This window comes from Panthera tigris, chromosome A2 (genome assembly GCF_018350195.1).
Source record: "Panthera tigris isolate Pti1 chromosome A2, P.tigris_Pti1_mat1.1, whole genome shotgun sequence".
In the NCBI taxonomy this organism is placed as follows: domain Eukaryota; kingdom Metazoa; phylum Chordata; class Mammalia; order Carnivora; family Felidae; genus Panthera; species Panthera tigris.
In genome coordinates this window covers 152522018-152548037 of record NC_056661.1, presented here as the reverse complement: position 1 = coordinate 152548037, position 26020 = coordinate 152522018, and the positions used below count along the sequence as shown (strand labels likewise).

General features: G+C 40.5%; 1 protein-coding gene across 5 annotated transcripts in view; it reads right to left on the bottom strand.

The window, feature by feature from the left end:
- Nucleotides 1-20234, bottom strand: part of TTC26 (tetratricopeptide repeat domain 26) — a 48344-nt gene extending 28110 nt beyond the window's left edge. For 2 of the 5 annotated variants that reach the window (XR_006213105.1, XM_042973331.1), the window contains exons 1-7: nt 18851-19175; nt 18550-18687; nt 15614-15706; nt 11991-12105; nt 9496-9545; nt 5664-5809; nt 4587-4758 (exon numbers count right to left, since the gene is read on the bottom strand). Coding sequence is in view for 3 of the 5 variants with exons in the window: in XM_042973331.1 (XP_042829265.1) it covers nt 4587-4758; nt 5664-5809; nt 9496-9545; nt 11991-12105; nt 15614-15706; nt 18550-18687; nt 18851-19024 (888 nt within the window). In the remaining 2 variants the exon portion in view is untranslated. The other 3 variants (XR_006213110.1, XM_007082632.2, XM_042973345.1) reach the window with 3 other exon arrangements.
- Nucleotides 20235-26020: the final 5786 nt, after the last annotated feature.

The window sequence follows — 26020 nt, the reverse complement described above, 5'->3', positions numbered from 1 at the left end:
TAATAAATTAAAAGAGGAAATATTCTGCATGAAATGTATCTTTTTACATTCAAATTTTCTGTGCCCTTATATTTGAAACATATATTAGGGTTTTGTCTTTTAAATCTAATTTGCCAATCTTTGTCTTTTAATTGAGAAATTAAACCTTTTAAATATAACGTATTATAATATAATTAGGGGCGCCTGACTGGTTCAGTCAGTGGGCATGCAACTCTTGGTCTTGGGGTCATGAGTTCGAGCCCCACTTAAAAAACATAGAATCTTTGGGGCACCTGGGTGGCTCAGTCAGTTGAGCATCCGACTTCAGGTTAGGTCAAGATCTCACAGTTCATGGGTTCGAGCCCCATGTTGGGCTCTGCACTGACCACGTGAGGCCTGCTTAGAATTCTCTCTCTGCCTCTCTCTCTGCCCCTCCCCTGCTCATGTTCTCACTCTCTCTCTCAAAATAAATAAATAAACATTAAAAAAAATCTTTAAAAAAATAAAATATATATATATAATTATAGATCATTTAAATTTGAAAAAGGCAAAACAATGAGGTTTTTAGAAGATAATACCAGAGAATATGATCTTGAGCCAGGAAGTCCTCTTAAACAAAATAGAGAAAGCACCAAACATAAAGAAAAAGATAGTTTTGACAATGTTTCTGCCTACAAAATCCTTGATAAATGTTAATATTTACTGAGAGTTTGCCATGTACATCAAGTTAGGGACTTTACGTACATCGTATCGCTTAATCTTCACAGCAGGCTATAATAAGTCAGTCTATTACTTTCCTTACTTTGCAGGAGGTTAAGTAGTTCACCGAAGGCCGCACAGCTGTCACCCGGGAGTAGAATTTGGGTCTATCTGATTTCAAAGCTCCTGTTCTTAACCACTACCCTGGAAGCCTTCCCAGTTTGGGGGGCGGATTTTTTTTAAGTCTTTATCCTCTGAGGGGTGCCTGGGTGGCTCAGTTGGTTGAGCGGCCACCTTTGGCTCGGGTCATGATCTCCTGGTTCGCGGGTTTGAGCCCCTCGTTGGGCTCTGTGCTGACAGCTGAGAGCCTGGAGCCTGCTTCAGATTCTGTGTCTCCCTCTCTCTCTGCCCCTCCCCTGCTCATGTTCTGTCTCTCTCTCTCTCTGTCTCTGTCTCTCTCTCTCTCTCTCAAAAATAAACATTAAAAAAAATTTTTTTAAAGCCTTTATCCTCTGAAACTAGCATTCTCCTTCCTTCCCCCAGCATCTTATATTCACTACTTCTATTGCTTCATCATCTAATTGTCATCCTTCTGTCATATCCTTTATGACAAATTCCAGTCCAAGCAATTACTCACCCACTCCTCAACTCCTTGTTGTCTAGATCCAACCCCCAATGATAATGATATGCTAATCATCAGAGTAGGGAACTGTAGGAAATCCTAGTTATGGTACCCAATGGCTTTTTCTCAATCTTCATCTTTACTGACCTCTTTTGAACCTCCCCCTTCTTTGAACACAATTCTCCCTTAATTTCTAAGTCATACTTTAAGTTTCTCATTCAACCAATATACTGAGTTGACACCAACTTTATGTGTGCTTTGTGCCAGGTACAGGGATGCGAACGTCAAAATAAAGTTTCAAACCTAAATAAACTTGTCTAGATTAAAGACAATTAGGCAACTACCAAATAGTACACATGATATTTTATATATTATATATATACAATCACATAAAAGAGCTAAGAAATTTCATCTAAAATTGCAGTTAACTCTATGGGTTTTAGAGTCAGATAAACAAGGGTTTGAGAGCTGAATTCATCACTTGTTGTAAAATTTTGGGCAAGTTATTCAAAATACTTTCAAAATTAAGTGAGTCATTATAGATTACGTCATGCTTACTAGAGAAGAGCAGAATGCTACTGGTGTTTGTAGAGAGCCTGAGCCATATAAGGTTGAACCCATTATCCAAATTACTAGAGGAATGCCTTATTTTTAAATGGTTTGATAAAATTATAAGTAAACACAAACAGCTAAAGTTCCCCCTGCCAAAGCTTGTCAGGGTACATTTGACATAGTCATCTACTGCTGGAAACATTATAAAATTAGTATGTAAGCTGCACAGACACAATTTCAGATGAAAAAGAATGCCTTTTAGAGACCTGAGATGCAGCTTGGTGCCCTGGCTTGGGTAATGCCAGACCTACAGAATATTGGTTAACCACGCTACCCATACGAGACTACGGAAAGAGCATGGGCAGACAAAATGTAAACATTTAACAGACTGGGAAACATTGGAAAAGTCCCCAAGATTAACTCAAGGTAGAAAAGCGAGAATACATTTTGTTTATTTGTTCTTACTAAAGGCTATAAACCCGAAAGAGATCAAACTGCAAACCAGGTGACTATTAAACTGCTAATGCTGGAAACCAGCCAGTTAGGCAGACTGCAGGGACTATTTGGTTGAAATGAGCATACCCAAGAACGTATTTTACATGACATATAAATGGACTGTTCAGTGGCAAACTAAGCAGATGAAGTGGCGGGCATCTGTGTTGCCACAACAGACCACCCTTCACCAACATAAACCACAAATAGTACTCCTCCCCTCCCCCACGATTACGAAACACTGTTTCACCCATTAGTCGAATCTGCTGTCAGCTAAAGCGTGTCAATAACGTTCCTCGTGGTTGCAGTTTCACTGAATTTTGCTTGGATACAGTCAGTTCGCTGGTTTCAGTTCCTTTCCCTCCTCCCCCAGTGGCACAATGCCAGCTGGAACAGTTTTTTGGGCAAGGGTGGGATTTTGTAATTTTGACACATGCACAAATTTTACATTTGAAATTTGGTGGCTTCTGACATCAACTAAAATAGTGGTTGAGGAAGTAATTTCCAAGCATGGCCTCCGTCATACAGTTAACCTAAAAATAACCTGTATAGGGGCACGTGACTGGCTGTGGAATGTGTGACTCTTGATCTCAGGGTTTTAAGTTCGGGCCCCATGTTGTATGTAGAGATTACTTTAAAAAAAATAAAATCTTAAAAAAAACCCTTATATATTATGTAAATAAATAAATAAATCTCTGTTAATAGATATAGTATAGAATATACCCTCTCCCTCTCTATATGTGTGCATGCATGAGTGTGTGTGTGTGTGTGTGTGTGTGTGTGTGTGTGTAGAGTGTTAAATAAAAGGGAGTCCCATGTATGGCCTCCTATGTACTCTCAGTTTCCTTTACAAAGAAAGCTATAACAGGGGTGCCTGGGTGGCTCAGTCAGTTGAGCATCTGACTTCAGCTCAGGTCATGATCTCACACCTCATGGGTTTGAGCCCTGCATCAGGCTCTGTGCTGACATCTCAGAGCCTGAAGCCTGCTTCAGAGTGTCTCCCTCTCTCTCTCTCTGCCCCTCCCAGCTTACCCTCTGTCTGTCTCTCTCTCAAAAATAAATAAACATTAAAAATTTTGAAAAAAAAAAGATGCTATAACAGATTTTATCCACAGGATAAGGGAAAATAAGTAATATATACCGAGCATTTTGCATAGTGCCTTTAAGTAACTCAATTTCTAAATTTCTTTTTTTTATTAAAAAAATTTTTTTAAATTAATTTATCTATTTTGAGAGAGGCAAAGAGAGTGTGAGTGGCAGAGGGGCAAAGAAAGAGGGAGAATCCCAAGCAGGGTCTGCACTGTCAGTGGAGAGGCCATGCAGCACTCGAACTCATGAAACCGTGAGATCATTACCTAAGCCAAAATTAAGAGGTGGAGGCTCAACCGACTGAGCCACCCAGGAGCCCCTAATGTTTTGTTTTGTTTTGTTTTGTTTTGTTTTGTTTTTAAGTAAGCTTCATTCCCAACGTGGGGCTTGAACTCATGACCCGGAGATTAAGAGTCACATTCTTTACCGACTGAGCCAGCCAGGTGCCCACAATTTCTAAGTATTTATAAAATGCTTACCAGTATTGCCTCTTGGGATGACCCTACAAGAGATGCTGAATTGTACCAAGTAGAATAAGGCATTCCAAGAAATGAGAATGTTATATGCAAAGCTCTGAGAGCAGCAGAGTGTGGTGTATGGAACAATGTCGGTGTCTAAACTGGAGAGGACAAGGCTAGAGGCAGGGAAATTATTGAAAGATGATAAGAGAGATGACGAGTGCCCAGACTAGAGCAGTGGCAGAGGAGAAGAGATAGATCAAAGAGATATCCAGGATGCAGAACTGATAGGGAGTGGTAGACAATTAGATGGGGGAGGAAGAAAAAGACTGATGGAAATCCTAGGTTTGTGATGTGATTTCCATGCTGGCGATAATGAACCACACAGCCACAAATCTATTTTAGAGGAAGAAGCAGAAGTGTTTGGTGTTGACATATTTAAGTTAATGTAAAGCATCTAGGTAAAGATCATCTGCAATATAGTAGACATTCAGAATTCAGAAGTCAACATTTTTTTAGAATACCTAATCAATATAAATACTTATATAATTGGTTCTTATAGAATCACCCTGGCAAAGACAAAGGGATATTAATCACGAGTTAACAGATTATAACAGAGTTTTATGACTGACCCAGAAAGTATAGGGCTAGTCAAACTGGAATTAAGTAAATTAAAAACAAATTTCCATCACTACCTCAGCTGCTTTGCCGTTGTAAAGGCGAAAATGATTACAGGCCTTAAGATTGAGTGCGATGGTGCTTTCAGGGATTTGCTGAAGGTAAACTGCCAGAACTTCCTGAGACACATCATAGTAATCCAGCTTGTAGTAACACAGGGCCACATACACATTGAGGGCAAGGTATTCCCTATTAGGTGAAAGGAATAAGGGTTAACAGTTGAAGTCTACTTCAGAGAAATGTTGTCAAACGACAAAGACTTTTTTAATGGTAAAAAATGGACAGCCAGGCAGAGAAAACCTGAATTTGCCTTTCGAAGAAAGAAACCAAGATACCATCAGTGTGATATTTTTCTTTTGTACTGTAATATTTGGGCGTTTTAAGTAGAATGAAAGATGACAACGAAAGGAGAAAGGGAAACATTCAACTCCTACTCGTTCATGTTAAAAAAAAATGAAACTAACGTACTGGGCAAAAACTAAATGAGCACATGCGGTACAGGGGACTGACACACAAGAAGCAGACTCGATGAGGGAGGGGGAAATGGCTGGGGTGCAGGTAAAACAAAAGGAGAGACGGCAGGTGGGTGAGACATTTGGGAAAGTGAGAGAGAGACCACATGGTCAGTGATCAAAGTTGGAATGTTAATTCTCGGGAATGGTTTATTTCTAATTTTGTCAAAACGTTACCTACGATGTAATACAATGCTGAAATGATACATTTAGACCATGCATTTTCAACAGGAGTTAAGAATTCTTCTGAAAAAATGGAAAATCGTACTCATTTAAGTATAAAGCATAGATATACGTTTGAGATGTAAATGGACACACGGTATATCTGTGGTTTTAATATTTCATGAGAAGGTGGCTGGGGAAAAGAAGTCCAAAAAGGCTCTCTGGAAGGGTGATAACGAAATGAAGGTGGAGAAATCCTGATCTGGAGAATAAGGAGTTCTTAATGTGGCCAGATTATTAGCCAAACACATTTGAACCCATGGTGATAATAGATCGAAACCATACTGGGTCCTCAGCCAAACTGTTTCCAGGAAAAAAAAGAACAAAATGAGATTCTGAGTAGAATAAAAGGGCACAGACCTGTTATCTAGCAGTATTCGCTTATAAATATCAATAGCTTCTTGGTAGTGAGATCGCATATAGTGGATTGAGGCCAAACTGAGTTGATCTTCTGTGATATCCTGAAGATTCTGATGAAAGTTCATCAACTTCTTCTCATCATTAAACTAAAATTGTCAGAGGAAAAAACACATGAAAAGATTCATATTAGAGAACAGTTAATCAATACCTATGGTACAGAGATTTTAACTCCTCCTTCAGCCACCTTGTCTCTCTGTTCTCCCTATTTCTCTTCAGTTCCTTATCTTCTCTTCTGTCTCCTTCAGAGAAAGAATGAAAACAGCCTCTGGAGGCATAGACTTGACAACGGAAAACCTTTAAGTCACAGCTAATAACCACCTTCTTCCTTCTTCTTCCTATTTCTTTCTCCCTTTTCTTTTTTTCTATGTCTTTTTATTGCTTTCATTTGCTGTTTATAAGAGAGACATTTTAAAATATAAAGACACATGGGGAGCCTGAGTCAGGCTCAGTCAGTTAAGCATACAACTTTGGCTTAGGTCATGATCTCTTGGTTTGTGGGTTCGAGCCCCTCATCAGGCTCTGTGCTGACAGCTCAGAGCCTGGAACCTGCTTCAAATTCTGTGTCTCCCCCTTTCTCTGCCCCTCCCCTACTTGCACTCTGTCTCTCTCTCTATCAAAAATAAATAAACATTAAAAATGTTTTTAAAACATAAAGACACAGTAAGATAGAAAGTTTAAAAGTATGTCAAGAGATATAATAGACAAATACTATACAAAAAAGAGCCAGTGTAGATATACAAATATGACAAAGTAGACTTTACGTGAAGAGGAATTTCTAGAGATAAAGAGAGGCATTTCATAATGATGTTTTAATCCACTAGATGGATATAAGAATTCTAAATTTGTATGCACTTAATGATACAGTCTGGAAAACATGTAAAGCAAAAACTGAAAGAACTAAACAGAGAGATAGATAATTACAGTGTGATGTTTTTAAATGCACCAATTATTTTCATATATTGCCCATGGGTGATGTGTAAAATAATTTAGCAATATCAATGAAAATCTTTAAAGTTGTTCAAATTCAATTAACTCAATAAGCTCATTTCTAGGATGTTCAGAATAACATTTTTGTAATTAAAATTAAAACAATCTAAATGGAAAAATAAATAAAACAATCTAAATGGGACTGATTCCTTGATTTCTCTTTGTGCTGCTTCATTTTTGGTGTACAGAAATGCAACAGATTTCTATACATTAATTTTTGTTTCCTGCGACTTAACTGAATTCATGTATCAGTTCTAGCAATTTTTGGGTGGAATCTTTTAGGTTTTTTTTTTTTTAACCAAGTTTTCTATATAGAATATCATGTCATCTGCAAATAGTGAAAGTTTTACTTCTTCTTTGCCAATATGAATGCCTTTTATTGCTTTTTGTTGTCTAATTGCTGAAGCTAGGACTTCCAGTACTATGTTAAATAACAGTGGTAAGAGTGGACATCCCTGTCTTATTCCTGACCTTAGAAGAAAAGCTCTGTTTTTCCTTGTTGAGAATGACATTAGTTGTGGATTTCTCATACATGGCCTTTATTATGTTGTGATATGTTCCTTCTAACCCTACTTTGTTGAGGGTTTTTATCATGAACGGATGATGAACTTTATCAAATGCTTCTACTGTATCTATTGAAATGATCAAAAGGCTCTTATCCTTTGTTTCATTAATGTGGTGTATCACATTGGTTGATTTGCAACTACCGAACCACACTTGCAGCCCAGGAATAAATCCCACTTGATTGTGCTGAGTGATTCTTTAAATGTACTGTTGGATTAGGTTTGCTAGTATTTTTTTTTTTAATTTTTTAATGTTTATTTATTTTTGAAAGACAGAGAGACAGAGCATGAATGGGGGATGGACAGAGAAAGGAGGGCACAGAATCTGAAGCAGGCTCTAGGCTCTGAGCTGTCAGCACAGAGCCCGACGTGGGACTCGAACTCACGAGCCACGAGATCAAGACCCGAGCCGAAGTCAGACACTTAATGGACTAAGCCACCCATGTGCCCCTGTTTGCTAGTATTTTATTCAGAAATCTTATATCCATGTTCATCAGGGATATTGGCCTGTGGTTGCCTTTTGTAGTGGAATCTTTATCTGGCTTTGGTATCAGGGTATGCTGTTCTCATACAATTAACAACACAAGAAACAACAGGTGCTGGTGAGCATATTAACAAAGGGGGACCCTCTTACATTGTTCTTGGGAATGCAAACTGGTGCAGCCACTTTGAATACAGTATGGAAATTCCTCAAAAAGTTAAAAATAGAACTATCCTACAATCCAGCAATTGCACTACTAGGTATTTACCCAAAGAATACAAAAATACTAATTCAAAGGGATACATGCACCTTGATGTGTATAGCAGCACTATCTACAACGGCCAAATTATGGAAAGAACCCAAATGCCCACTGACTAATGAATGGATAAAGAAAATATGGTATATATTTACAATGGAATATTATTTAGCCATAAAAAAGAATGGAATCTTGCCATTTGCAATGATGTGGATGGAGGTAGAGAATATTATCCTGAGCAAAATAAGTCAGTCAAAGAAAGACAAATACCATATGATTTCACTTATATGTGGAACTTCAGAAACAAAACAAACGAGCATAGAAAAGACAGAGAGGGGCAAACAAAGAAACAGATCCTTAATGATGGTTACCAGATGGGAGGTGGATGGGGGAATAGGTTAAATAGGTGATGGGGATTAAGGAGTTCACTTGTGAGGATCATGGGGTATGGAATGTATTAAAAATTTTTAAATAAATAAATACATAAATATGATCTAAAAGTCAAATAACTACGAATTGTTAAAAAAATTATTATGATACATGATACAATGAAATGTTTTTTATAAAAAACATTTTAAAAAGTCACAGTCTTAAAGACTATTTGTGCCTCAAGGATATGCTCATAGTATAAAGATAAGTAGAAAAAAAAGAAGAATATAAAAATATATATTCAACATGAGTCTCACTCTTGCAAAACAAAGAAATGCATATATAAATATGCATACAAAAAATAATTATCTTAAAAGGAGATATAATATACCAAAAGATTGAAATGTAGTTAGCTTTAAATATGGTAGATGTTATTTCCTTTTTCAATTTTTGTTTACTTACATTTTATCTAATGGAATTAATGTGTAACTTCTTTAATATGGAAAATTATTTGAAAAAAAATTTTATGATGATGACCAAAATTATTGCTATAAGGTAATTTTGAAAAGTGTGTATGTATTTCTAGAAATTAAGACAAGGTGTCTTTGAATGTGCTTCCAAGAGACAATAGGAGACAGTAGAAAGAAACTAATCTTGAATGACTGCTACTTAAGAAGAACTAAGATCTAACATCTCTTAATAAATTAGTAGGGTAAAGAACATTAAGGGGAAGAAAATCTTATAAAATTAACACCTATATTCTATTTGTTCTACAAATTCATTAACAAGCATTTCTAGTTAATTATCTTTCATCAGGGGCACCTGGATGGCTCAGTCAGAGGACTTTGGCTCAGGTCACGGTCTCAAGGTTTGTAATTTTGACCCCTGCATCCGGCTTCGTGCTGACAGTGCAGAGCCTGCTTGGGATTCTCTCTCTCTCTCTCTCTCTCTCTCTCTCTGCCACTCTCCACTTGCACACGCTTGCATGCTCTCTCTCTCTCTCTCTCAAAATAAATAAAACTTAAAAAAAATTTTTAAATTATCTTTCACCATTGTTTTTAATAAGAAAGAAAAAATATTTTAAAAACAAAAAGTGTGAAACAAGAACATAAATACCTTATGAGCCAAGTGGAAGAGGAGGCGATTTTGAAGTCGGCTTTTTGGAGCTAGAAAAAAAAGTTCAAGCTACTTATTAATTGTCAATGGCACTTAGTCCCCTGCAAGAATAACATGAGACAGGGGCGTCTGGGTGGCTCAGTCCGTTAAGTGTCCAACTTCAGCTCAGGTCATGATCTCACAGTTTGTGAGTTCGAGCCTCACAGCGGGCTCTGTGCTGACAGCTCGGAGCCTGGAACCTGCATCAGATTCTGTGTCTCCCTCTCTCTCTGCCCCTTCCCTGCTCACACTCTGTCTCTCTCTGCCTCAAAAATAAACGTTAAAAAATTAAAACAAAAAAACAAACCATGAGACAAAGATAAAACTTCCCAAATCCTACACACGTGATCATGATATGTCTCTACTATGATATATATTATTTTAGCCTGTTCTCTACTTACAGTAGCAGGAACAGCATCAAGAACCGGGAAAACAACATTGTAAGGTTCTATTATTCCCCAGCACTTGTTCTACTGGATTCTATGATGGTGACCCACAGCACAGCACACACAATTCTGGTAGCAGCCACCGCCGTGCTGTCCACACACTGATCAAACACTGGAAACAAACAGCTATGTTTATCTCATGTCATGTAGGAATCCACTCTCATTCAGTTGTGCTTCCCAGTATTCATTGTCAAGTCCTTCTGAAATCTCTTTTTCCACAATTATACAGCCATAGTTTCTTAAATACTAGCCCGATCTCTACTCCATAGATCTAGCATGATAATCTGCCACCCTGAAACAGCCAACCAAGAGAAAACGTTAACATCTTTCGAGTTCCAAGTCTCCTCTGCACTGTTGGAGAATTTTCCTAATCCTAGATACCTAACCCCGTATCTCTTTACAGGAAAAAAAATTATACTTCAATGTATTAAAAAAAAAATTTAGGGGCACCTGGGTGGCTCGGTCGGTTAAGTGTCTGACTTCGGCTCAGGTCATGATCTCACCGTCTGTGAGTTCGAGCCCCGGGTCGGGCTCTGTGCTGACAGCTCAGAGCCTGGAGCCTGTTTCAGATTCTGTGTCTCCCTCTCTCTATGCCCCTCCCCTGTTCATGCTTGTCTCTCTCTGTCTCAAAATAAATAAACGTTAAAAAAAAAAAAATTTATACAGAAAGAAGGATAGCTACCTTGATCACTTTCTATGTGTCTAATACTGTTCTCACAGATAAAATCTAGAAACATGAGATAAAATAAGTGACTTAAAGGCCCTATAACAAAATTAAGAAAAACTACATTAGTACACGGGAAACAGTTTGGGTACAAATCAAGAAAGGCTTCAAGTTCCACAGTGTCCATGAATTTGAGCTGGAATTGCTCCTAAATATGTATATATCAGTTAATTCTCTAAGAATTCTACCCTGGGAATTTGTTATTCTTCCCTAACAAATTTCATAACAAATGTTCCTTTCCCCCCTTTCTCTACATTTCTTTGAATTTAATTTGATTCAGGGCACCTGGGTGGCTCAGTCGGTTGAGCATCCGACTTCCGCTCAGGTCATGATCTCACGGTTCGTGAGTTCGAGCCCCACATCAGGCTCTCTGCTCTCAGCGCAGAGCCTGCTTCAGATCCTCTGTCCTCCCCGCTCTCTGCCCCTTCCCCGCTCACGCTCTCTTTCTCAAACATAAAATAATAAAACACTCAATTTAATTTGATTCATACTGTCATTATTCTTCATCTTTCCACCCCTGATTCTCTTTGCCCAATTCTTATTTGCAAGTTGATGCCCAGTTCTTGTTAGACGGCTGTCAGGACAGGTCAAGCAAATGAAAATAAGTCTGGATTCTTTAAGCGGAAATTACTTGGCTTCTCATTGAGAAACAGGGAAAATAGCTATAAAACCCACATCCATAAGGGCTTAAACAACTACACCAATTCCTACAATAACATGAACATCCTACCATAGTGGGGCTTAAGAAAGATAACTTGCTCTTTGCTTCTCTCATCCTTTTTTTTCAGCCTCTGGGGAGGTGGGGGAGAGGAAGCACCACGGAGATTAACTCTCTCTTTAAAAGTAAAATTGCTAAGGTTCAATATTCTTTGAAGAATAAAGCTATTTTTTAGTTTTCTTTTTCTTAATTATTATTTATTTTTTTATTTTAGTTAGTTAGTTTTTAGTTTGATCATGGTACTTGGTTTTTCCTCAGTAAAAAATGAATTGGGGCTCGTGGGTGGCCCAATCCATTAAGCGTCTGACTCTTGATTTCTGCTCAGGTCATGGTCTCACGGTTCATGAGTTTGAGCCCCGTGTTTGCCTCTGCGATGATAGTGCAGAGCCTGCTTGGGATTCTCTCTTTCCCTCTCTCTCTACCCCTCCCCCGCTCACAAGCACATGCTCGCTCTCTCAAAATAAATTAAAAAAAAGAAAAAGAAAAAGGAATTAAATAAGTTTTAAAATCTCCAAAATAACTCTTACCATTAGTGATGAATACTAGATATTAAAAGGGGCCATTTTACCTTTAAATCCAGCTGCTTCAGCTTGTTTATACATTCCAAGAAAAAAGTAGGTACAGGCTAGGTTCACCCAGACTTCAGGATTGCAGTTTTCCTCTTTTGTTGCACTTTCATATTCCTGAAATATACATTAAGCAGGGATCTCATTTCAGCCGTAAAGCAATCGATGAGCCATTCTTTTGTAAGGAATAGGATTTCTTACTGAGACTGGGCAACTTCACATTTAGGGAATCCTATATGCTTCTCAACTGTTCTGTACCTTCAAGGTTACATACTGAAGCTATAGCTCAATCCTACCCACGTGGGCTGTTGTGCACACAATCTTAAACTGGTTTTTCCCCCGTGTTAACACTGATCCATGAGCTAACAAACTGCAAAATTTAAAGTAACTAAAATATTTTATTTTTGCTAACTTAAAAAAAAATGGGTACATGGGTGGCTCAGTTGGTTAAGGGTCCAATTCTTGATTTCAGCTCAGGACATGAGCCCATGGTTCGTGAGTTCAAGCCCTGAGTTGGGCTCTGGGCTGAGAGGGTGGAGCCTGCTTGGGATTCTCTGTTTCCCCCTCTCTCCCCACTTGTCTCTCTCTCTCTCTCTCTCTCTCTCTCTCTCTCTCTCAAAATAAATAAATAAACTTTAAACATAAAAGCTACCTTATAAGAAATATATAGGTTTGGTTAACTTAAAATCTGATAATCTTAATATACTATAAATATTGTTTCGTTCTAATTGTTTTCTGGGTTAGTTTATTTGGCTTTACATTCTATTTCTTTTAAGAGTTTATTTTATTATTATATTTTTAATTTTTTTTTTTAACATTTATTTATTTTTGAGACAGAGAAAGACAGAGCATGAACGGGGGAGGGTCAGAGAGAGGGAGACACAGAATCTGAAACAGGCTCCAGGCTCTGAGCCGTCAGCACAGAGCCCGACGTGGGGCTCGAACCCACGGACAGTGAGATCGTGACCTGAGCCAAAGTCGGACGCTTAGCCGACTGAGCCACCCAGGCGCCCCTTATTATTATTTTTTTTTTTTTTAATTTTTTTTTTCAACATTTTTTATTTATTTTTGGGACAGAGAGAGACAGAGCATGAACGGGGGAGGGGCAGAGAGAGAGGGAGACACAGAATCGGAAACAGGCTCCAGGCTCCGAGCCATCAGCCCAGAGCCTGACGCGGGGCTCGAACTCACGGACCGCGAGATCGTGACCTGGCTGAAGTCGGACGCTTAACCGACTGCGCCACCCAGGCACCCCTATATTTTTAAGTAGACTCCCCGCCTAACACGGGGCTCGAACTCACAACCCTGAGATCCAAGAGTCCTATGCTCTACTGACTGAGCCAGCCAGGTGGCCCCATTTGGCTTTACATTTTATTTTATTTTATTTTTTTTGACATTTATTTATTGATTTTGAGAGAGAGAGAGAGCATGCACACATGCAAGCTCAAACAGGGGAGGAACAGAGAGAGAGAGAGAATCTAAAGCAGGCTCTGAGCTGTTAGCTCAGGGCAGAGCCTGACACAGTGCTTGATCTCACAAGCCTGACATCATGACCTGAGCTGAAATCAAGAGTCAGATGCTTAATCGACTGAGACACCCAGGTGCCCCCTGGCTTTATATTTGAAAAAGGTATTTTTTTCCTGCCAAGTGCACCTTCTGAGATTTACGTTGTCAACCACATTTTCCATATACCCTATTTACCAGTCTTTACCAGATTCCTTTTTTTCTTTTTCTTACTACATATGGGCTACTCTCTTTTCCCTATACCTTTTTTTTTTTTTTAACGTTTATTTATTTTTGAGACAGAGAGAGACACAGCATGAACGTGTCATGAACACAGCATGAACTCTGAGCCGTCAGCCCAGAGCCCGACGCGGGGCTCGAACTCGCGGACCGCGAGATCGTGACCTGAGCTGAAGTCGGACGCTTAACCGACTGAGCCACCCAGGCGCCCCATCTTTTCCCTATACCTTTCAAAAATACCATCAGCCTCTATTGTCTTTTTCATATCTTCCCTTTGCCCTAATTGATTTTGTTGTTGTTGCTGTTTTTAATGTTTATTTTTGAGAGAGACAGACTGTGAGTGGAAGAGGGGCATAGAGAGAGGGAGACACAGAATCTGAAGCAAGCTCCAGGCTCTGAGCTGTGTCAGCACTGAGCCTAATATGAGGCTCAAATTCACAAACTGTGAGATCATGAGCTGAGCCGAAGTAAGACACTTAACCAACGGAGCCACCCAGGCACCCCAGTTTTTGTTGTTTTAAAGTTTATTTATTTATTTTGACAGAGAGAGCATGTGCGAGCAGGGGAGGGACAAAGAAAGAGGGAAGCAGAATACCAAGCAGGCTCCGTCAATGCAGAGCCTGATGTGGGGCTTGAACTCATGAAACGTGACATCATGACCTGAGCCAAAATGGAGTCCTCTGCTCAACTGAATGAGCCACCCAGGCGCCCCTGTTGTTTTTGTTCATCATCTTACCTCATTACCTGACCTTGGACACTTTCATTCTGGTTATGCAGGTTTTAAAATAACCTTAGATTACATTTTGGGGGTAAGAATATGTGGTAAGTATTTAAACAATTTCATTTATGATTTAAAAACTGTTTGACTAATGGCATCTAAAATTTTATCTAGATTCATAATCCTATAGATTGCTCATTAGATAGTACTGTTTAGGGGCGCCTGGGTGGCTCAGTCGGTTAAGCGGCCGACTTCGGCTCAGGTCATGATCTCGCGGTCCGTGAGTTCGAGCCCCACGTCAGGCTCTGTGCTGACAGCTCAGAGCCTGGAGCCTGTTTCGGATTCTGTGTCTCCCTCTCTCTGACCCTCCCCTGTGCATGCTCTGTCTCTCTCTGTCTCAAAAATAAATAAACGTTAAAAAAAAAAAATTTTAGGTAGGTACTGTTTACAATGACAAAGAAAAACAACTTTCAAAACTGCACTTGCAGAAATATAAAGGTAATATAATCTTTCCTATCTAAAATGGACCAAGAAAAATAAAAATGAACTTTTGAGGAAAGCATCATGGAAATTTTATCAAAAGGGTTTTTTCTTCTCCTGAAGCTTTCCTTAAGAAATACTAAGTGAGATTTGAAGAATCTCACTAGTATATATGCAAAATCAAAGAGCAAACAAGATATATATGTGTGTGTATATATATATGTATATAAGTATATACGCTTGAACACATATAAAAGATTTATGAAGCAATACATCAAACAAAAGCCAATAGTTGCCTCTGTTAACAAAGAAATAGAATTGGGAAAGGGAGATAGGATGACTTTTTTCTTTTTCTTTTGTTCCCTTCTGTATTGTTTGGATTTTACTAAGAGCATGAACTATTGTACTACAGAGCTTAATAACTTTTTCAAAACCCTTCTGTTACAATTTTTAAAAATTGTTTTAAGTTTTATTTATTTATTTTGAGAGAGAGAGAGAGAGCATGAGCAGGGGAGGGGCAGAGAGAGGGACAGAGAGAGAATCTGCACTGACAGTGCAGAGCCCGATATGGGGCTTGAACTCACCAACCGTGAGATCATGACCTGAGCTGAAATCAGGAGTCAATGCCCAACTGACTGAGCCACCCAGGCGCTCCATACCTTTTTTTTTTTTTTTTTTACTAACCTCCAAAGCTCTCTTGTAGTCACCCAGGTGAAAAGCACAGTATCCAATCCACAAATTAGTGTCCTCTTCTTGTTCCCCAACATGCCGTTTGAACTTCAGGTTAAAATTTCATTTAAAAAAAAACAGAAAAACAGAACAAACAAACAAGAAACATGAAAAGCTTTGAATAAACCCTCTGTTTAAAAAAACTGCTATGTTAAGCTACGGATGAACAATAGGAAATTGAAAGTAACAGAAGCAAGACAATAACATTTAATTAAGTCTATATACCTAAGGAACTCAGCACAATTACCTTCTAATTGTCACAGAGAATGTATCTGTATATTTCTTAAATGATGTAATAGCTATCAGAATCTAAATTTTATTTATTTTGTGAGGCATCATCAAAAGGCTGGAACAATTATTGTTACATAGCAACTGAAACAGGCTATACTGAAACAACATATATAGCCACATGATCTTCCCAATTCTTTTCAAGGTTAGGAATTAAACGAATTTTAATGTTTGACTTCTATATTATCCAAGAAAACTATAACACAGATAGATTATTTCTTAGATATTCACAAGATGAAAATTTCTCGTTCACTTAATATTTCCAGTTGAAAGAAATGCATAATTTCAAATATTTCACGTTCATTTTTCTTTTTCTTTTTTTAAAATGTTTGTTTGTTTGTTTGTTTGTTTATTTATTTATTTATTTATTTTGGGGAGTGAGAGAGAGAGAGCACATGCAAGGGAAGGGCAGAGAGAGAGGGAGACAGAGAATCCCAAGCAGAATCCCAATATGTCTGGGACATATTAAGGAACACAAGAATTACATGAAGTATCTAACGCCAAATAACTGAAAGTTAGAGATTAAGCAATGAACTCAAGGCTACCAGAGCCAGAGAAGGTAGCAGCAGGGACTGTCACAGCCCACTGACTCCAACGCCTGTGTTCTCACCCTCCGTGCTCTATGCATTCAAACTCACACTTCAAGCCTATCCCATTAGTGCACACATATATCTTTGATAGGTTATGACCTTCTGCTGAGAACGAATCAGTAAATCGTTCTGTAACCCTTGAACAGGTTTACCATGACCTGTGAGAATTAAGGATATTCAGAAGCCTGGCTTCATTTCTGTCCATTGTGAGAAAATATATGTGAATTCCCCAGGCAACAAAGTCCTGTTTTCGAGGAAATGAATGAGGCTTTTGAAGGAGGAATCTGAACTCCTATGGTTAGGTGAGAGTTTTCCATTCTACACGCTGATAAACCAAAAACATGGATAAAAAAAACTAAATAGGGAGCCGACACATATCTGCAGATCACTGCTACAGAATATTGGGTGCCTTGACTGTGACAAGATGAAGACATCCAATGATACTTTCTGGTCTGGGTAAGAACTTACTCCTATAGTTAATTCCATACGTTAGAAATCTTCTTTTCGCAAAATGCTGTGGATTTGAGTACAGTGCCTTAAGTCTGAAGACATTCTTATTTGAAGTCTTCCTGAATTTGCCCCAGGAATTACCGGGAGCCAAAGGAAAGCTCATGAGACTTCCTCACCGCAAACCATGGCAGTTCCCATTCCCATACCTCATGGCACTTGACAGGCCACCTAAGAATGTAAGCACAGAGCAGAGTCTCCCTGACAACCTGAAAGTAGTGCAAGATTACACAGTAAGGGAAATGTGGTTGTTGTCTAAAAAGAGAGAAGAGAAATAGAGACCGACAAAAATTAGACATATACCTACCACTTAGTCCACTGACTTACAGAGCTAGAAGGTCCTTCCAAGTCAACTTCCCCACTTTAATGATGAGAAAGCTGACACCAAAAAAGTCAAACAACATGCTCAATATCAGAGCTAGTAAGAAACATAGAACCACACGTGGAAGATTGAGAAATACATAAAGCTCACTAAAACAATCATTGTTGATAGATTATAAGTAAGATAGCTGGAGTAGTAATTCGGAGAAATGACTGGCAAAACACAACTGGGCTATGCCGTCAAAACTCTTCAACTCTTCACTGTTTGGTGTGCTCCTTCATTCTCCTACAACATGTGATTCCCACAAAGCAGTTTCTCAAGGTGTAGTGTCCTTGGATCATCTACGTCAGAAGCACTTGGGCTACGTGACAAAAATGCAGGTTCCTGAACAGCACCATATTGTAAAGAATCAGAAGCCCTGGGGTGCCTGGGTGGCTTAATCGGTGAAGCATCCGACTCTTGATTCAGCTCATGACCTCACGGTTCATAAGATGGAGCCCCACGATGGGCTCTGTGTGGAGCATGGTGCCTGCTTGGGATTCTCTGTCTCCCCCCCCCCCACCCCCGCTCCTCCTCTGCTCTCTCTCAAAAATAAGTAAATAAACATTAAAAAAAAAAAAGAAAGAACCATAACCCCTAAGGCAGGAGTCGAGGAATGTATGTTTTAATAAGTACCCTAAGTGATTCTGACGCATATTAGAAGCTGAGAAGTACTGCCATAAAGATTTGAAATATTTTCTGAAGATAGGGTATTCTAGGCAACAAGCATGAAGCACCATAGTATTATTCAAATGATTCAAATTTTATAAGATATAAGAGGAGGAACAAATCATAAATTGGTCAGGGGTTGGGATAAACAATGTGTGAACTGATACTGTATCCAATGTCCCTCCAGAGTTTTAGCTGAATTCACCATCAGTGGGACTAGACATAATTAAAAGCGTCCCTCAAGAAGTAAGCCGATCTTGTTAGTTCATCTTTAATCAGGTTTATCATTAACACGGAATCTGGAACCTGTGCCAGACTCGATTTATAGGAAGCCCCCCCCCCAAAAAAGCATCCACCTGTTCCAACAGCACAACGTTGGAATGCAACCAGCGTTCACCCAAGCATTCATCCATATTCTGGTATTCACCTCCTAAGAAGCAATCTTCTTAGGACATTACCTCCAATAGGGACATTACCTCCAATAGGGTAATAGCTCCAGTGAAATCTCTTTGTGAAAGTAGCTCCTCTAGTTTTGGAATCTTCCTACCTTTCTTCTTTCTCTTGTCAGCGTGCGGTAGGTCCCCGCCTACAGCAGGCTTGGCCCTTGAAAGCATCTGTGAAAGAAGCAACAAAGACAGCTGTATGATCCAATTCCGATGGTCAGATTTAAACTCAGAGTAACAGCTCCAGGATTTGCATGTCAAGTCCTTAACAACCAACCCCAGGGAAGCCCATTCAAACTCTTTGTAACAACTATTTTACTAAAAGGGCCATCACCCTGTACTTGGGCTGAACCCAACAGCTACTACATGTTATCTTCTTTATCAATTCATTAGAGCGGGGTAGGAGATGCTTTGGCGCAGCTTCTCTCATCTCAGTCTTCCCTTGGTCTGCTTTCCATCCCACGCGCAGCCTAGACGTGAAGTGGAGAAGCGGGAGGGAAGAAAGCATCGAGGTGTTTACAGTCGCATCCTCGTCTCCCGTGAGAACGTGGGTAGGGCAGGGAGATCATCCTCCGCTGACACTCCTAGACTTAACCCAAAGTGCGTTGAGAACCTCCGATCTCCAGGTCTAGGATCCACTCAAAGTTCTCCTCCCTCATTGTTCAGAGCCACTAACCATCTTGGGAGTTGGTTCGGTGAGCCTCTTCCCCAGACGGACAGAAAAGGCCCAGCCTTAGCGCCTCTCTGCATCCACACCGCTGGCTCCGTCTCCACGGCAACCCCGCGGGGGTGGGGTCTGGTTCGCCGCGCAGAAAAGCTCCCAGGGGAACCCGTGCCCTCCGCGTTTTGGTTCCGCTCCCTGCTGCCGCTGCAGGAGGAGAAGTTCTCCCCTCAGGAGGAGAGGCAGGGTTTGCTGTGCTGGGAGTGAACGTTTGTGTCTCTACTTAGGGCTTGATTTTAAGAACAGGCGGATTAGAATGGTATTCTTTTTCCAATATAAGTTTCCTGGGAAAGTCATTTTCAAGGACCACTTCCGATTTGGACCGTGTTGGGTTCCATAGCAACCCCCGGCGCTGACTGGCACGTGATCTGCGGCCTCCGGTCTCCGGGAAGCTTCGAAAAAAATCGCTGAACCGAGGAAGTTGGCGTTTACAGGCGGGAGTTCACCAAAATAGTTTATTATTTACATAGATAAACATAATCCGTAACTGTAATAAATGTATGTTGGTTGGACGACTTAATTTATCTACTTTACTCCTGACCCGAATTAATCTGGCTGCATGCGTCGGGTGAAATCCCCGCGTTGTGGAATTTAGAGCTGGAAGCAATCTTAAAGGACATCCAGTGCAACCTTTGTAACCAAACCAGACATTTCGTCCGCTCGATGGGCGGCAAGCCAATAACAACCGACACGGAGCTTCCGCAGTCGAAGAAAGGCTATTTATTGCTGTGGCGCCACCCAGAAGCGGGAGCGAATGCTCAAAAGTCCCAAACTCCACCGTGCTTTACAAGCAGGGTTTTAAAAGGGTGAAAATTCAGGGTAAGGATCCCAGGGCCTTGGATCATGCTGATTGATTAGGGATTAGGTCATCTATGACATTTCCTTTCTTGATCATCTTATCCCTTCTGGCGTCTCCGTCTGGTTTCGGTGCGATGGTAGTGAGGTGGTCGTTCTGCCTCAGGGGCCTGGTCGTTCTGCTTCTAGGGGCCTGGAACTGCAAAACGCTCCGGGCAGATTGCATTGGTGAGGTCATCTCTAGAGTACAAAGGCAAAGGTTCTACATTCTGTAACTATCGCTAAGCTAAAAAAAAAAAAAAAAATTCCCTTGGGAACATGACACACTGTGTTTGTTATCTCAGGCAGAACAGCATCCCACAGACTTGGGGCGGCAACTTTCTATTATTTCCTGAGGCATTTTTACAGGTTTCTTTTACAGTAACTAAGGACTACGGGACTCTGGTCAGAGGCAGCTGGGAGCAGTATGTCTAAATTGTAGGGTCTGTGAGGGCTTGCATCCCCAGTTTCCTACTGAGAATTAGCCAACTAAGAAACTAACATCTGGAGTATTCCCAAGTGTGTAGGTAGTTGTGGCATAGTTGAATTACATTACATACAACTGTAGATAACCAGCCCTGTAGAGACTCATGTATACCATAAGATCATAGAGGCAGCTATGGTTTCCTAGATTCTTTTGCATCCTGCTCATGCTCCAGCCCCTGCCTCCCACCACCTGTTACTTGGAGAATAAGTAAATGATCACATACCTTAATTCACGGATACATACACTTTTATGTACACACAAGTATCCTTATATTCAGACACAGGAACATAGACTTAAGAAATGCGAAAATTCACCACCACTATACTTGTAATTCTTTTGGTTCCAAATATTAGAAATATCTCTACTTTTGGTTGAGTTTAAAACAATCATTTTCAGGGGCGCCTGGGTGGCTCAGTTGGTTAAGCATCCGACTTCAGCTCAGGTCATGATCTCACAGTCCATGAGTTTGAGCCCCGTGTTGGGCTCTGTGCTGACTGCTTAGAGCCTGGAGCCTGCTTCGGATTCTGTGTCTCCCTCTCTCTCTGCCCCTCCCCTGCTCATGCTCTGTCTCAAAAACAAATAAAAACATTCAAAAAGAACCAATTATTTTCAGCTCTTCTTTACAGAAGTCTGCATACTTTTGTAATTGTCTTGTAGCAGGATTCTTGCACAGAGAGTCGTGACATCAGGCTTTTCTTTCCAGGAAGCAACTTTATTCCTGCTGGCACAACTTCGTTGAGTTCATACCCAAAGAAGTGAGCCCCGAACACCACGTGGCTTGGTTTTTTATATATTTTTTACTTTTTGTTTCCCATATATGGTAACACACAAACGTGCAGTCTGATTAAGTGGTTTCATGTTACAAGGTCGTGAAGGATGTCACGTATGCGTATATCCAGTTTGCCTTGAGTTTTTTCTTTTTTTTTTTTTTTTTAGGGAGGGGACCCTACCACAGTCTTATTGCAAGAGCATCCAAATATTAAACTCATCCTTTTATTTATTATTTAATTCTTTTTTTTAATTTTAGAGCAAGCAGCACAGGGGAGCATAGAGAGAGAATTTTTAACAGATTCCACTTTTCAGCACAGAACCCAACATGGGGTTCGATCCCATGACCCATGACCTGAGCTGAAATCAAGAGTTGGATGCTCAACTGACTGAGCCACCCACGTGCTCCTAAATTCATACTTTTAAAAAATGTTTGAGACAGAGAGAGACAGAGCATGAGCAGGGGAGGGGCAGAGAGAGAGGGAGACACAGAATCCGAAGCAGGCTCCAGGCTCTGAGCTGTCAGCACAGAGCCCGACGTGGGGCTCCCACTCAGGAACTGCGAGATCATGACCTGAGCAGAAGTCGGAGGCTGAACCGACTGAGCCACCCGGGCGCCCCTGTTCACTGACTTTTAGTACAAGCATCCCCTGCTTTTCAAAAGTTCACGTTTTGCCACTTCACTTTTATGAAAACCCTACATTGGTACCTGTTTTTGCTAACCAAAAGAAATCTGAAGAGGGTTTTCACTTTTATAAAGAAAAGCAAAAAAAGAGCGTGCCACATTTGTTCCACAACAAGCAGGGCAGCATGCACCGGTGCAGCAAAAGTGGCACCACCAAGCTCCTTTACCCGGAACCACGCTCGGCATCTCAGCATCAAGCCACCTGAGCTTCGAATTGTGTCTGTGATCATCTGTGCTTTATCTCAATTTATTTTGTGCTTCTGTTAGCAAGATGTGTCCTAAGGGATCAGAAAAGCCTCAGAGAGGTGATTATTTGGATCTGGGAGCACTCAACAGTTTTCCTGCACACATTAACAGTAGGGGGCGCCTGGCTGGCTCAGTCAGAAGAGCATGCCTGTGACTCTTGACCTCAGGGTCGTGAGTTCAAGCCCCACGTGGGGTGTGAAAATTACTGAAATAAAGAAAACTTAAAAAAATAATTAATTAATTAACAGTAATTGCTTCTTTGCTTTAAGATGTTTTAGCTTCGGAAAAGTTTCATAGGAACACTCTACGTTCAGATGGCAGGGGAAAGCTGTGTTCACAGAATTGTGCATCTATCACCATTATCAAGTTCCAGAATGCTTTCATCATCCCCAAAAGGAACCCCATATCCATCAGCAGTCATTCATCATTGCCCTCCTCACCTTAGCCTCTGGCAACCACTAATATATATATTTTTTTAGCTTTTATTTAAAACATTAAATAAGAGGGGGGAGGGCAAAGAGAGGTGGGGACAGAGGATCTGAAGCAGGCTCTGTGCTGACAGCAAACGTGGGGCTCGAACTCTTGAACCACGAGGTCATGGCCCGAGCGGAAGTCGGAACCTCAAAACAACTGAGCCACCCAGGAGCCCCTATTCTATTTTCTGTCTCTACGGATTAGCCCATTCTGGACATTTCATGTAAATGAAATTGTACAAATAGAGCTCCACACACCATATTTCTAAATATTGAAAAATCTTAAATCAATTTAGCAAACTGTTAGCTAAAATGTTTTATCCTCCTATCTTGACAGATACAGAAGGAAGTCAGATTCCAATTTAGAATTCTCAGACTTCCCAGAATTCTGTTGCCGGAGGGGGCAGTGTGGAGAGAGCCAGCCCCGGGTGCCAGCCCATGCCCTTCTCTCAACCCAGGCTCCATCCTACGCCGAGGGGCTTTGTGCATGTGTGTGGACACCCAGCCCACCAATGCAAACAGTAGTCACCCACTTTCCCGACAGCTGTCACTCCCTGACAGACCTAAAGGCAGGATAGGCTCAGGGAAGAGACCTCTGCAGGTATGGAGACAAGTTTGGGGTTGTATGGGCAGGGAATTCAGAGTCCTGGGCACCACAGCAGGGTGAGGATGGCTGCAAGGAGTCTGAAGAGGGCTCCAGAGCGCCTGGGTAGCTCTGTCAGTTAAGCGTCCGATTCTCGACTTTGACTCTGGTCACGATCTCCCAGTTCGTAGTTTCGAGCCCTACATGGGGCTCTGTGCTGGCTGTGTGGAGCCTGCTTGGGATTCTCTCCGCCCCTACCCCGCTCACATGCTCTGTTTCTCTCTCAAAAAAATAAATAAACTTTTAGAAAAATAAATAAATAAACTTAAACAAAACAAACTTTGGCTCCACGGCCTCCTCACCCCTGGTGCAGTCAGAGCCCAGAGTCCAGAGCAGGGCTTCCCTCAGGAGGGTCTAAGGATAGTGTTGCCAATGGTATAAGCAATCCTGAAGATCTTGCCAAATCTATCGAAATAGCCTCTGATTTCCAGCAGTTTGGGATACTTCTTTAAGCATCTAAATCCCCATAGTGGCTGTTTGGGCTGTAGCTTTAATGATGAAGGGCAGAACATGGCATTCTGGGTGTACTTGAGAAGAAGCTATTATTCCCAACTACAGCTGAATCGAGGGTGTTGTGAAACAGATCGCCACATAAACACACAAAAGCTAGGTGCATGCGTAAGAGGCAAAGCTGGAACTGGCAACTTTATCGTAGTTGCATTAGAACAGCAGTTTCTGAGAGATTAGAAAAAATAATCCACACTGTGATGACGGTTGTATGACTGTGCAAATTTACTAAAAATCACTGAATTGTACACTTAAAACAGGTGAATTTTATGATCTGTAAATTGCATCCTGTTAGATCTGTGTTTTTTGGGTTTTTGGTCTGTTTTTTAAAATAATTCAGACCTGGGGCGCCTGGGTGGCTCAATCAGTTAGCGTCCGACTTCAGCTCAGGTCATGATCTCACGGTTCACGAGTTGGAGCCCCTGGTCGGGCTCTGGAGCCTGCTTCAGGTTCTGTGTCTCCCTCTCTCTTCACCCTCTCCTGCTTGCACTCCATCTCTCTCTCTCTCTGAAAAATAAATAAACATTAAAGAAAAATTGGGGTGCCTGGGTGGCTCAGTTGGTTGAACGTCTGACTTCGGCTCAGGCCACGATCTCAAGGTTTGTGACTTCAAGCCCTACATCAGGCTCTGTGCTGACAGCTGGGAGCCTGGAGCCTGCTTTGGATTCTGTGTCTCCCTCTCTCTCTGCCCCTCCCTCACTCATGCTCTGTCTCTCTGTCTCTAAAAAATAAATGAAAATTTAAAAAAAATTAAAGAAAAATTAAAAAGAGAATGTTTTAAAAACCAAATTTTACACACACATACACCAAAAAAACCCCAAATTCTAGGAGTTCCTGCCTGGCTCAGTCAGTAGAGCATGTGACTCTTAATTTCGGGGTTGTGAGTTTGAGTCCCATGTTGGGTGTTGAGATTACTTTAAGATATTTAAAAAAAATTTTTTTTATTCCACTCCCTGCACTAAATTATACGGGCTCATGGGGAAAGAACCTTTTTTTTGACTGTTCTAAGCAAGAGAAAGTTGACTCCAGGATTATGCATTTGAATACATACTCTTCAAAGAAATATGCTTTTCAATTATTTTAAAATAACTTGATTTTTCTTATTACAAAAATGCTCCCTACTCACCATGGAAATTTTGGAACATATTGAGAATTAAAAAGAAGAAAATTTAAATTAGCTATAAATACATACCCAAGAAATGACACCTATTAACATTTTGTTTTCTTATAAATGATTTAGGGATGCTTGACTGGCTCAGAGGGTACAGTGTGTGAATCTTGATTTCAGGGTCATGAGTTTAAGCCCCGCATTGGACATAGAGCCTACTTTAAAAAAAATGAAAAAAAAAAAGTGATTCAACCAGTACTAAAAGATAATATAGTCATGGCTGAACTACTAATAAATTGAAGAACTAGATGACAGAAAATCTATAGGTAATCATTGTTGAAATTAAGTGATGAGCATGTGTGTATTTACCTTTATATTTTTGTACGGGAAATCTCCATAATCACTCTGCGATAAGCATGAAGACTGCTTGAGATTCTCTCTCTCTCTCTCTCTCTCTCTCTCTCTTTCTCTCTCTGCCCCTTTCCCCAGCTCACACTGTATCCCTCTCTCCCTCTCTAAACTAAAAAAAAAAAAAAAAAAAGCATTTAAAAATAAAAATTAAAAAGAAAATTTCCATAATCTAAATTTTAAAAGAGACATCTATTTGAAAATCCCCAAATTCTTCTGTATGGCCAAATTTTCTTTTTTTGAGAGAGAGAGCTAGAGCATGCGCGCGCGCGCACACACACACACACACACACACACCCAAGTCGGGGCGGGGGGGGAGAGAGAGAGAGAGAGAGAGAGAGAGAGAGAGAGGAGAGAATCTTAAGCAGGTTCCATGCCCAGCGAGGAGCCTGACTCAGGGCTTGATCTCATGACTGTGAGATCATGACCTGAGCCGAAATCGAAAGTCAGATGCTTAACCCACTGAGCCACCCAGGTGCCTCAGTATGGCCAAAGTTTTAACTGGAATGAGTTAAAGACATGGGAGTCAATATTTATTTCAACATACAAGGTAACGTGCATTTATACCTGTTAAAACTAAGAGGCGTTTTCTATGTGAGAAAATAGAGAAACAGATTTCAACCT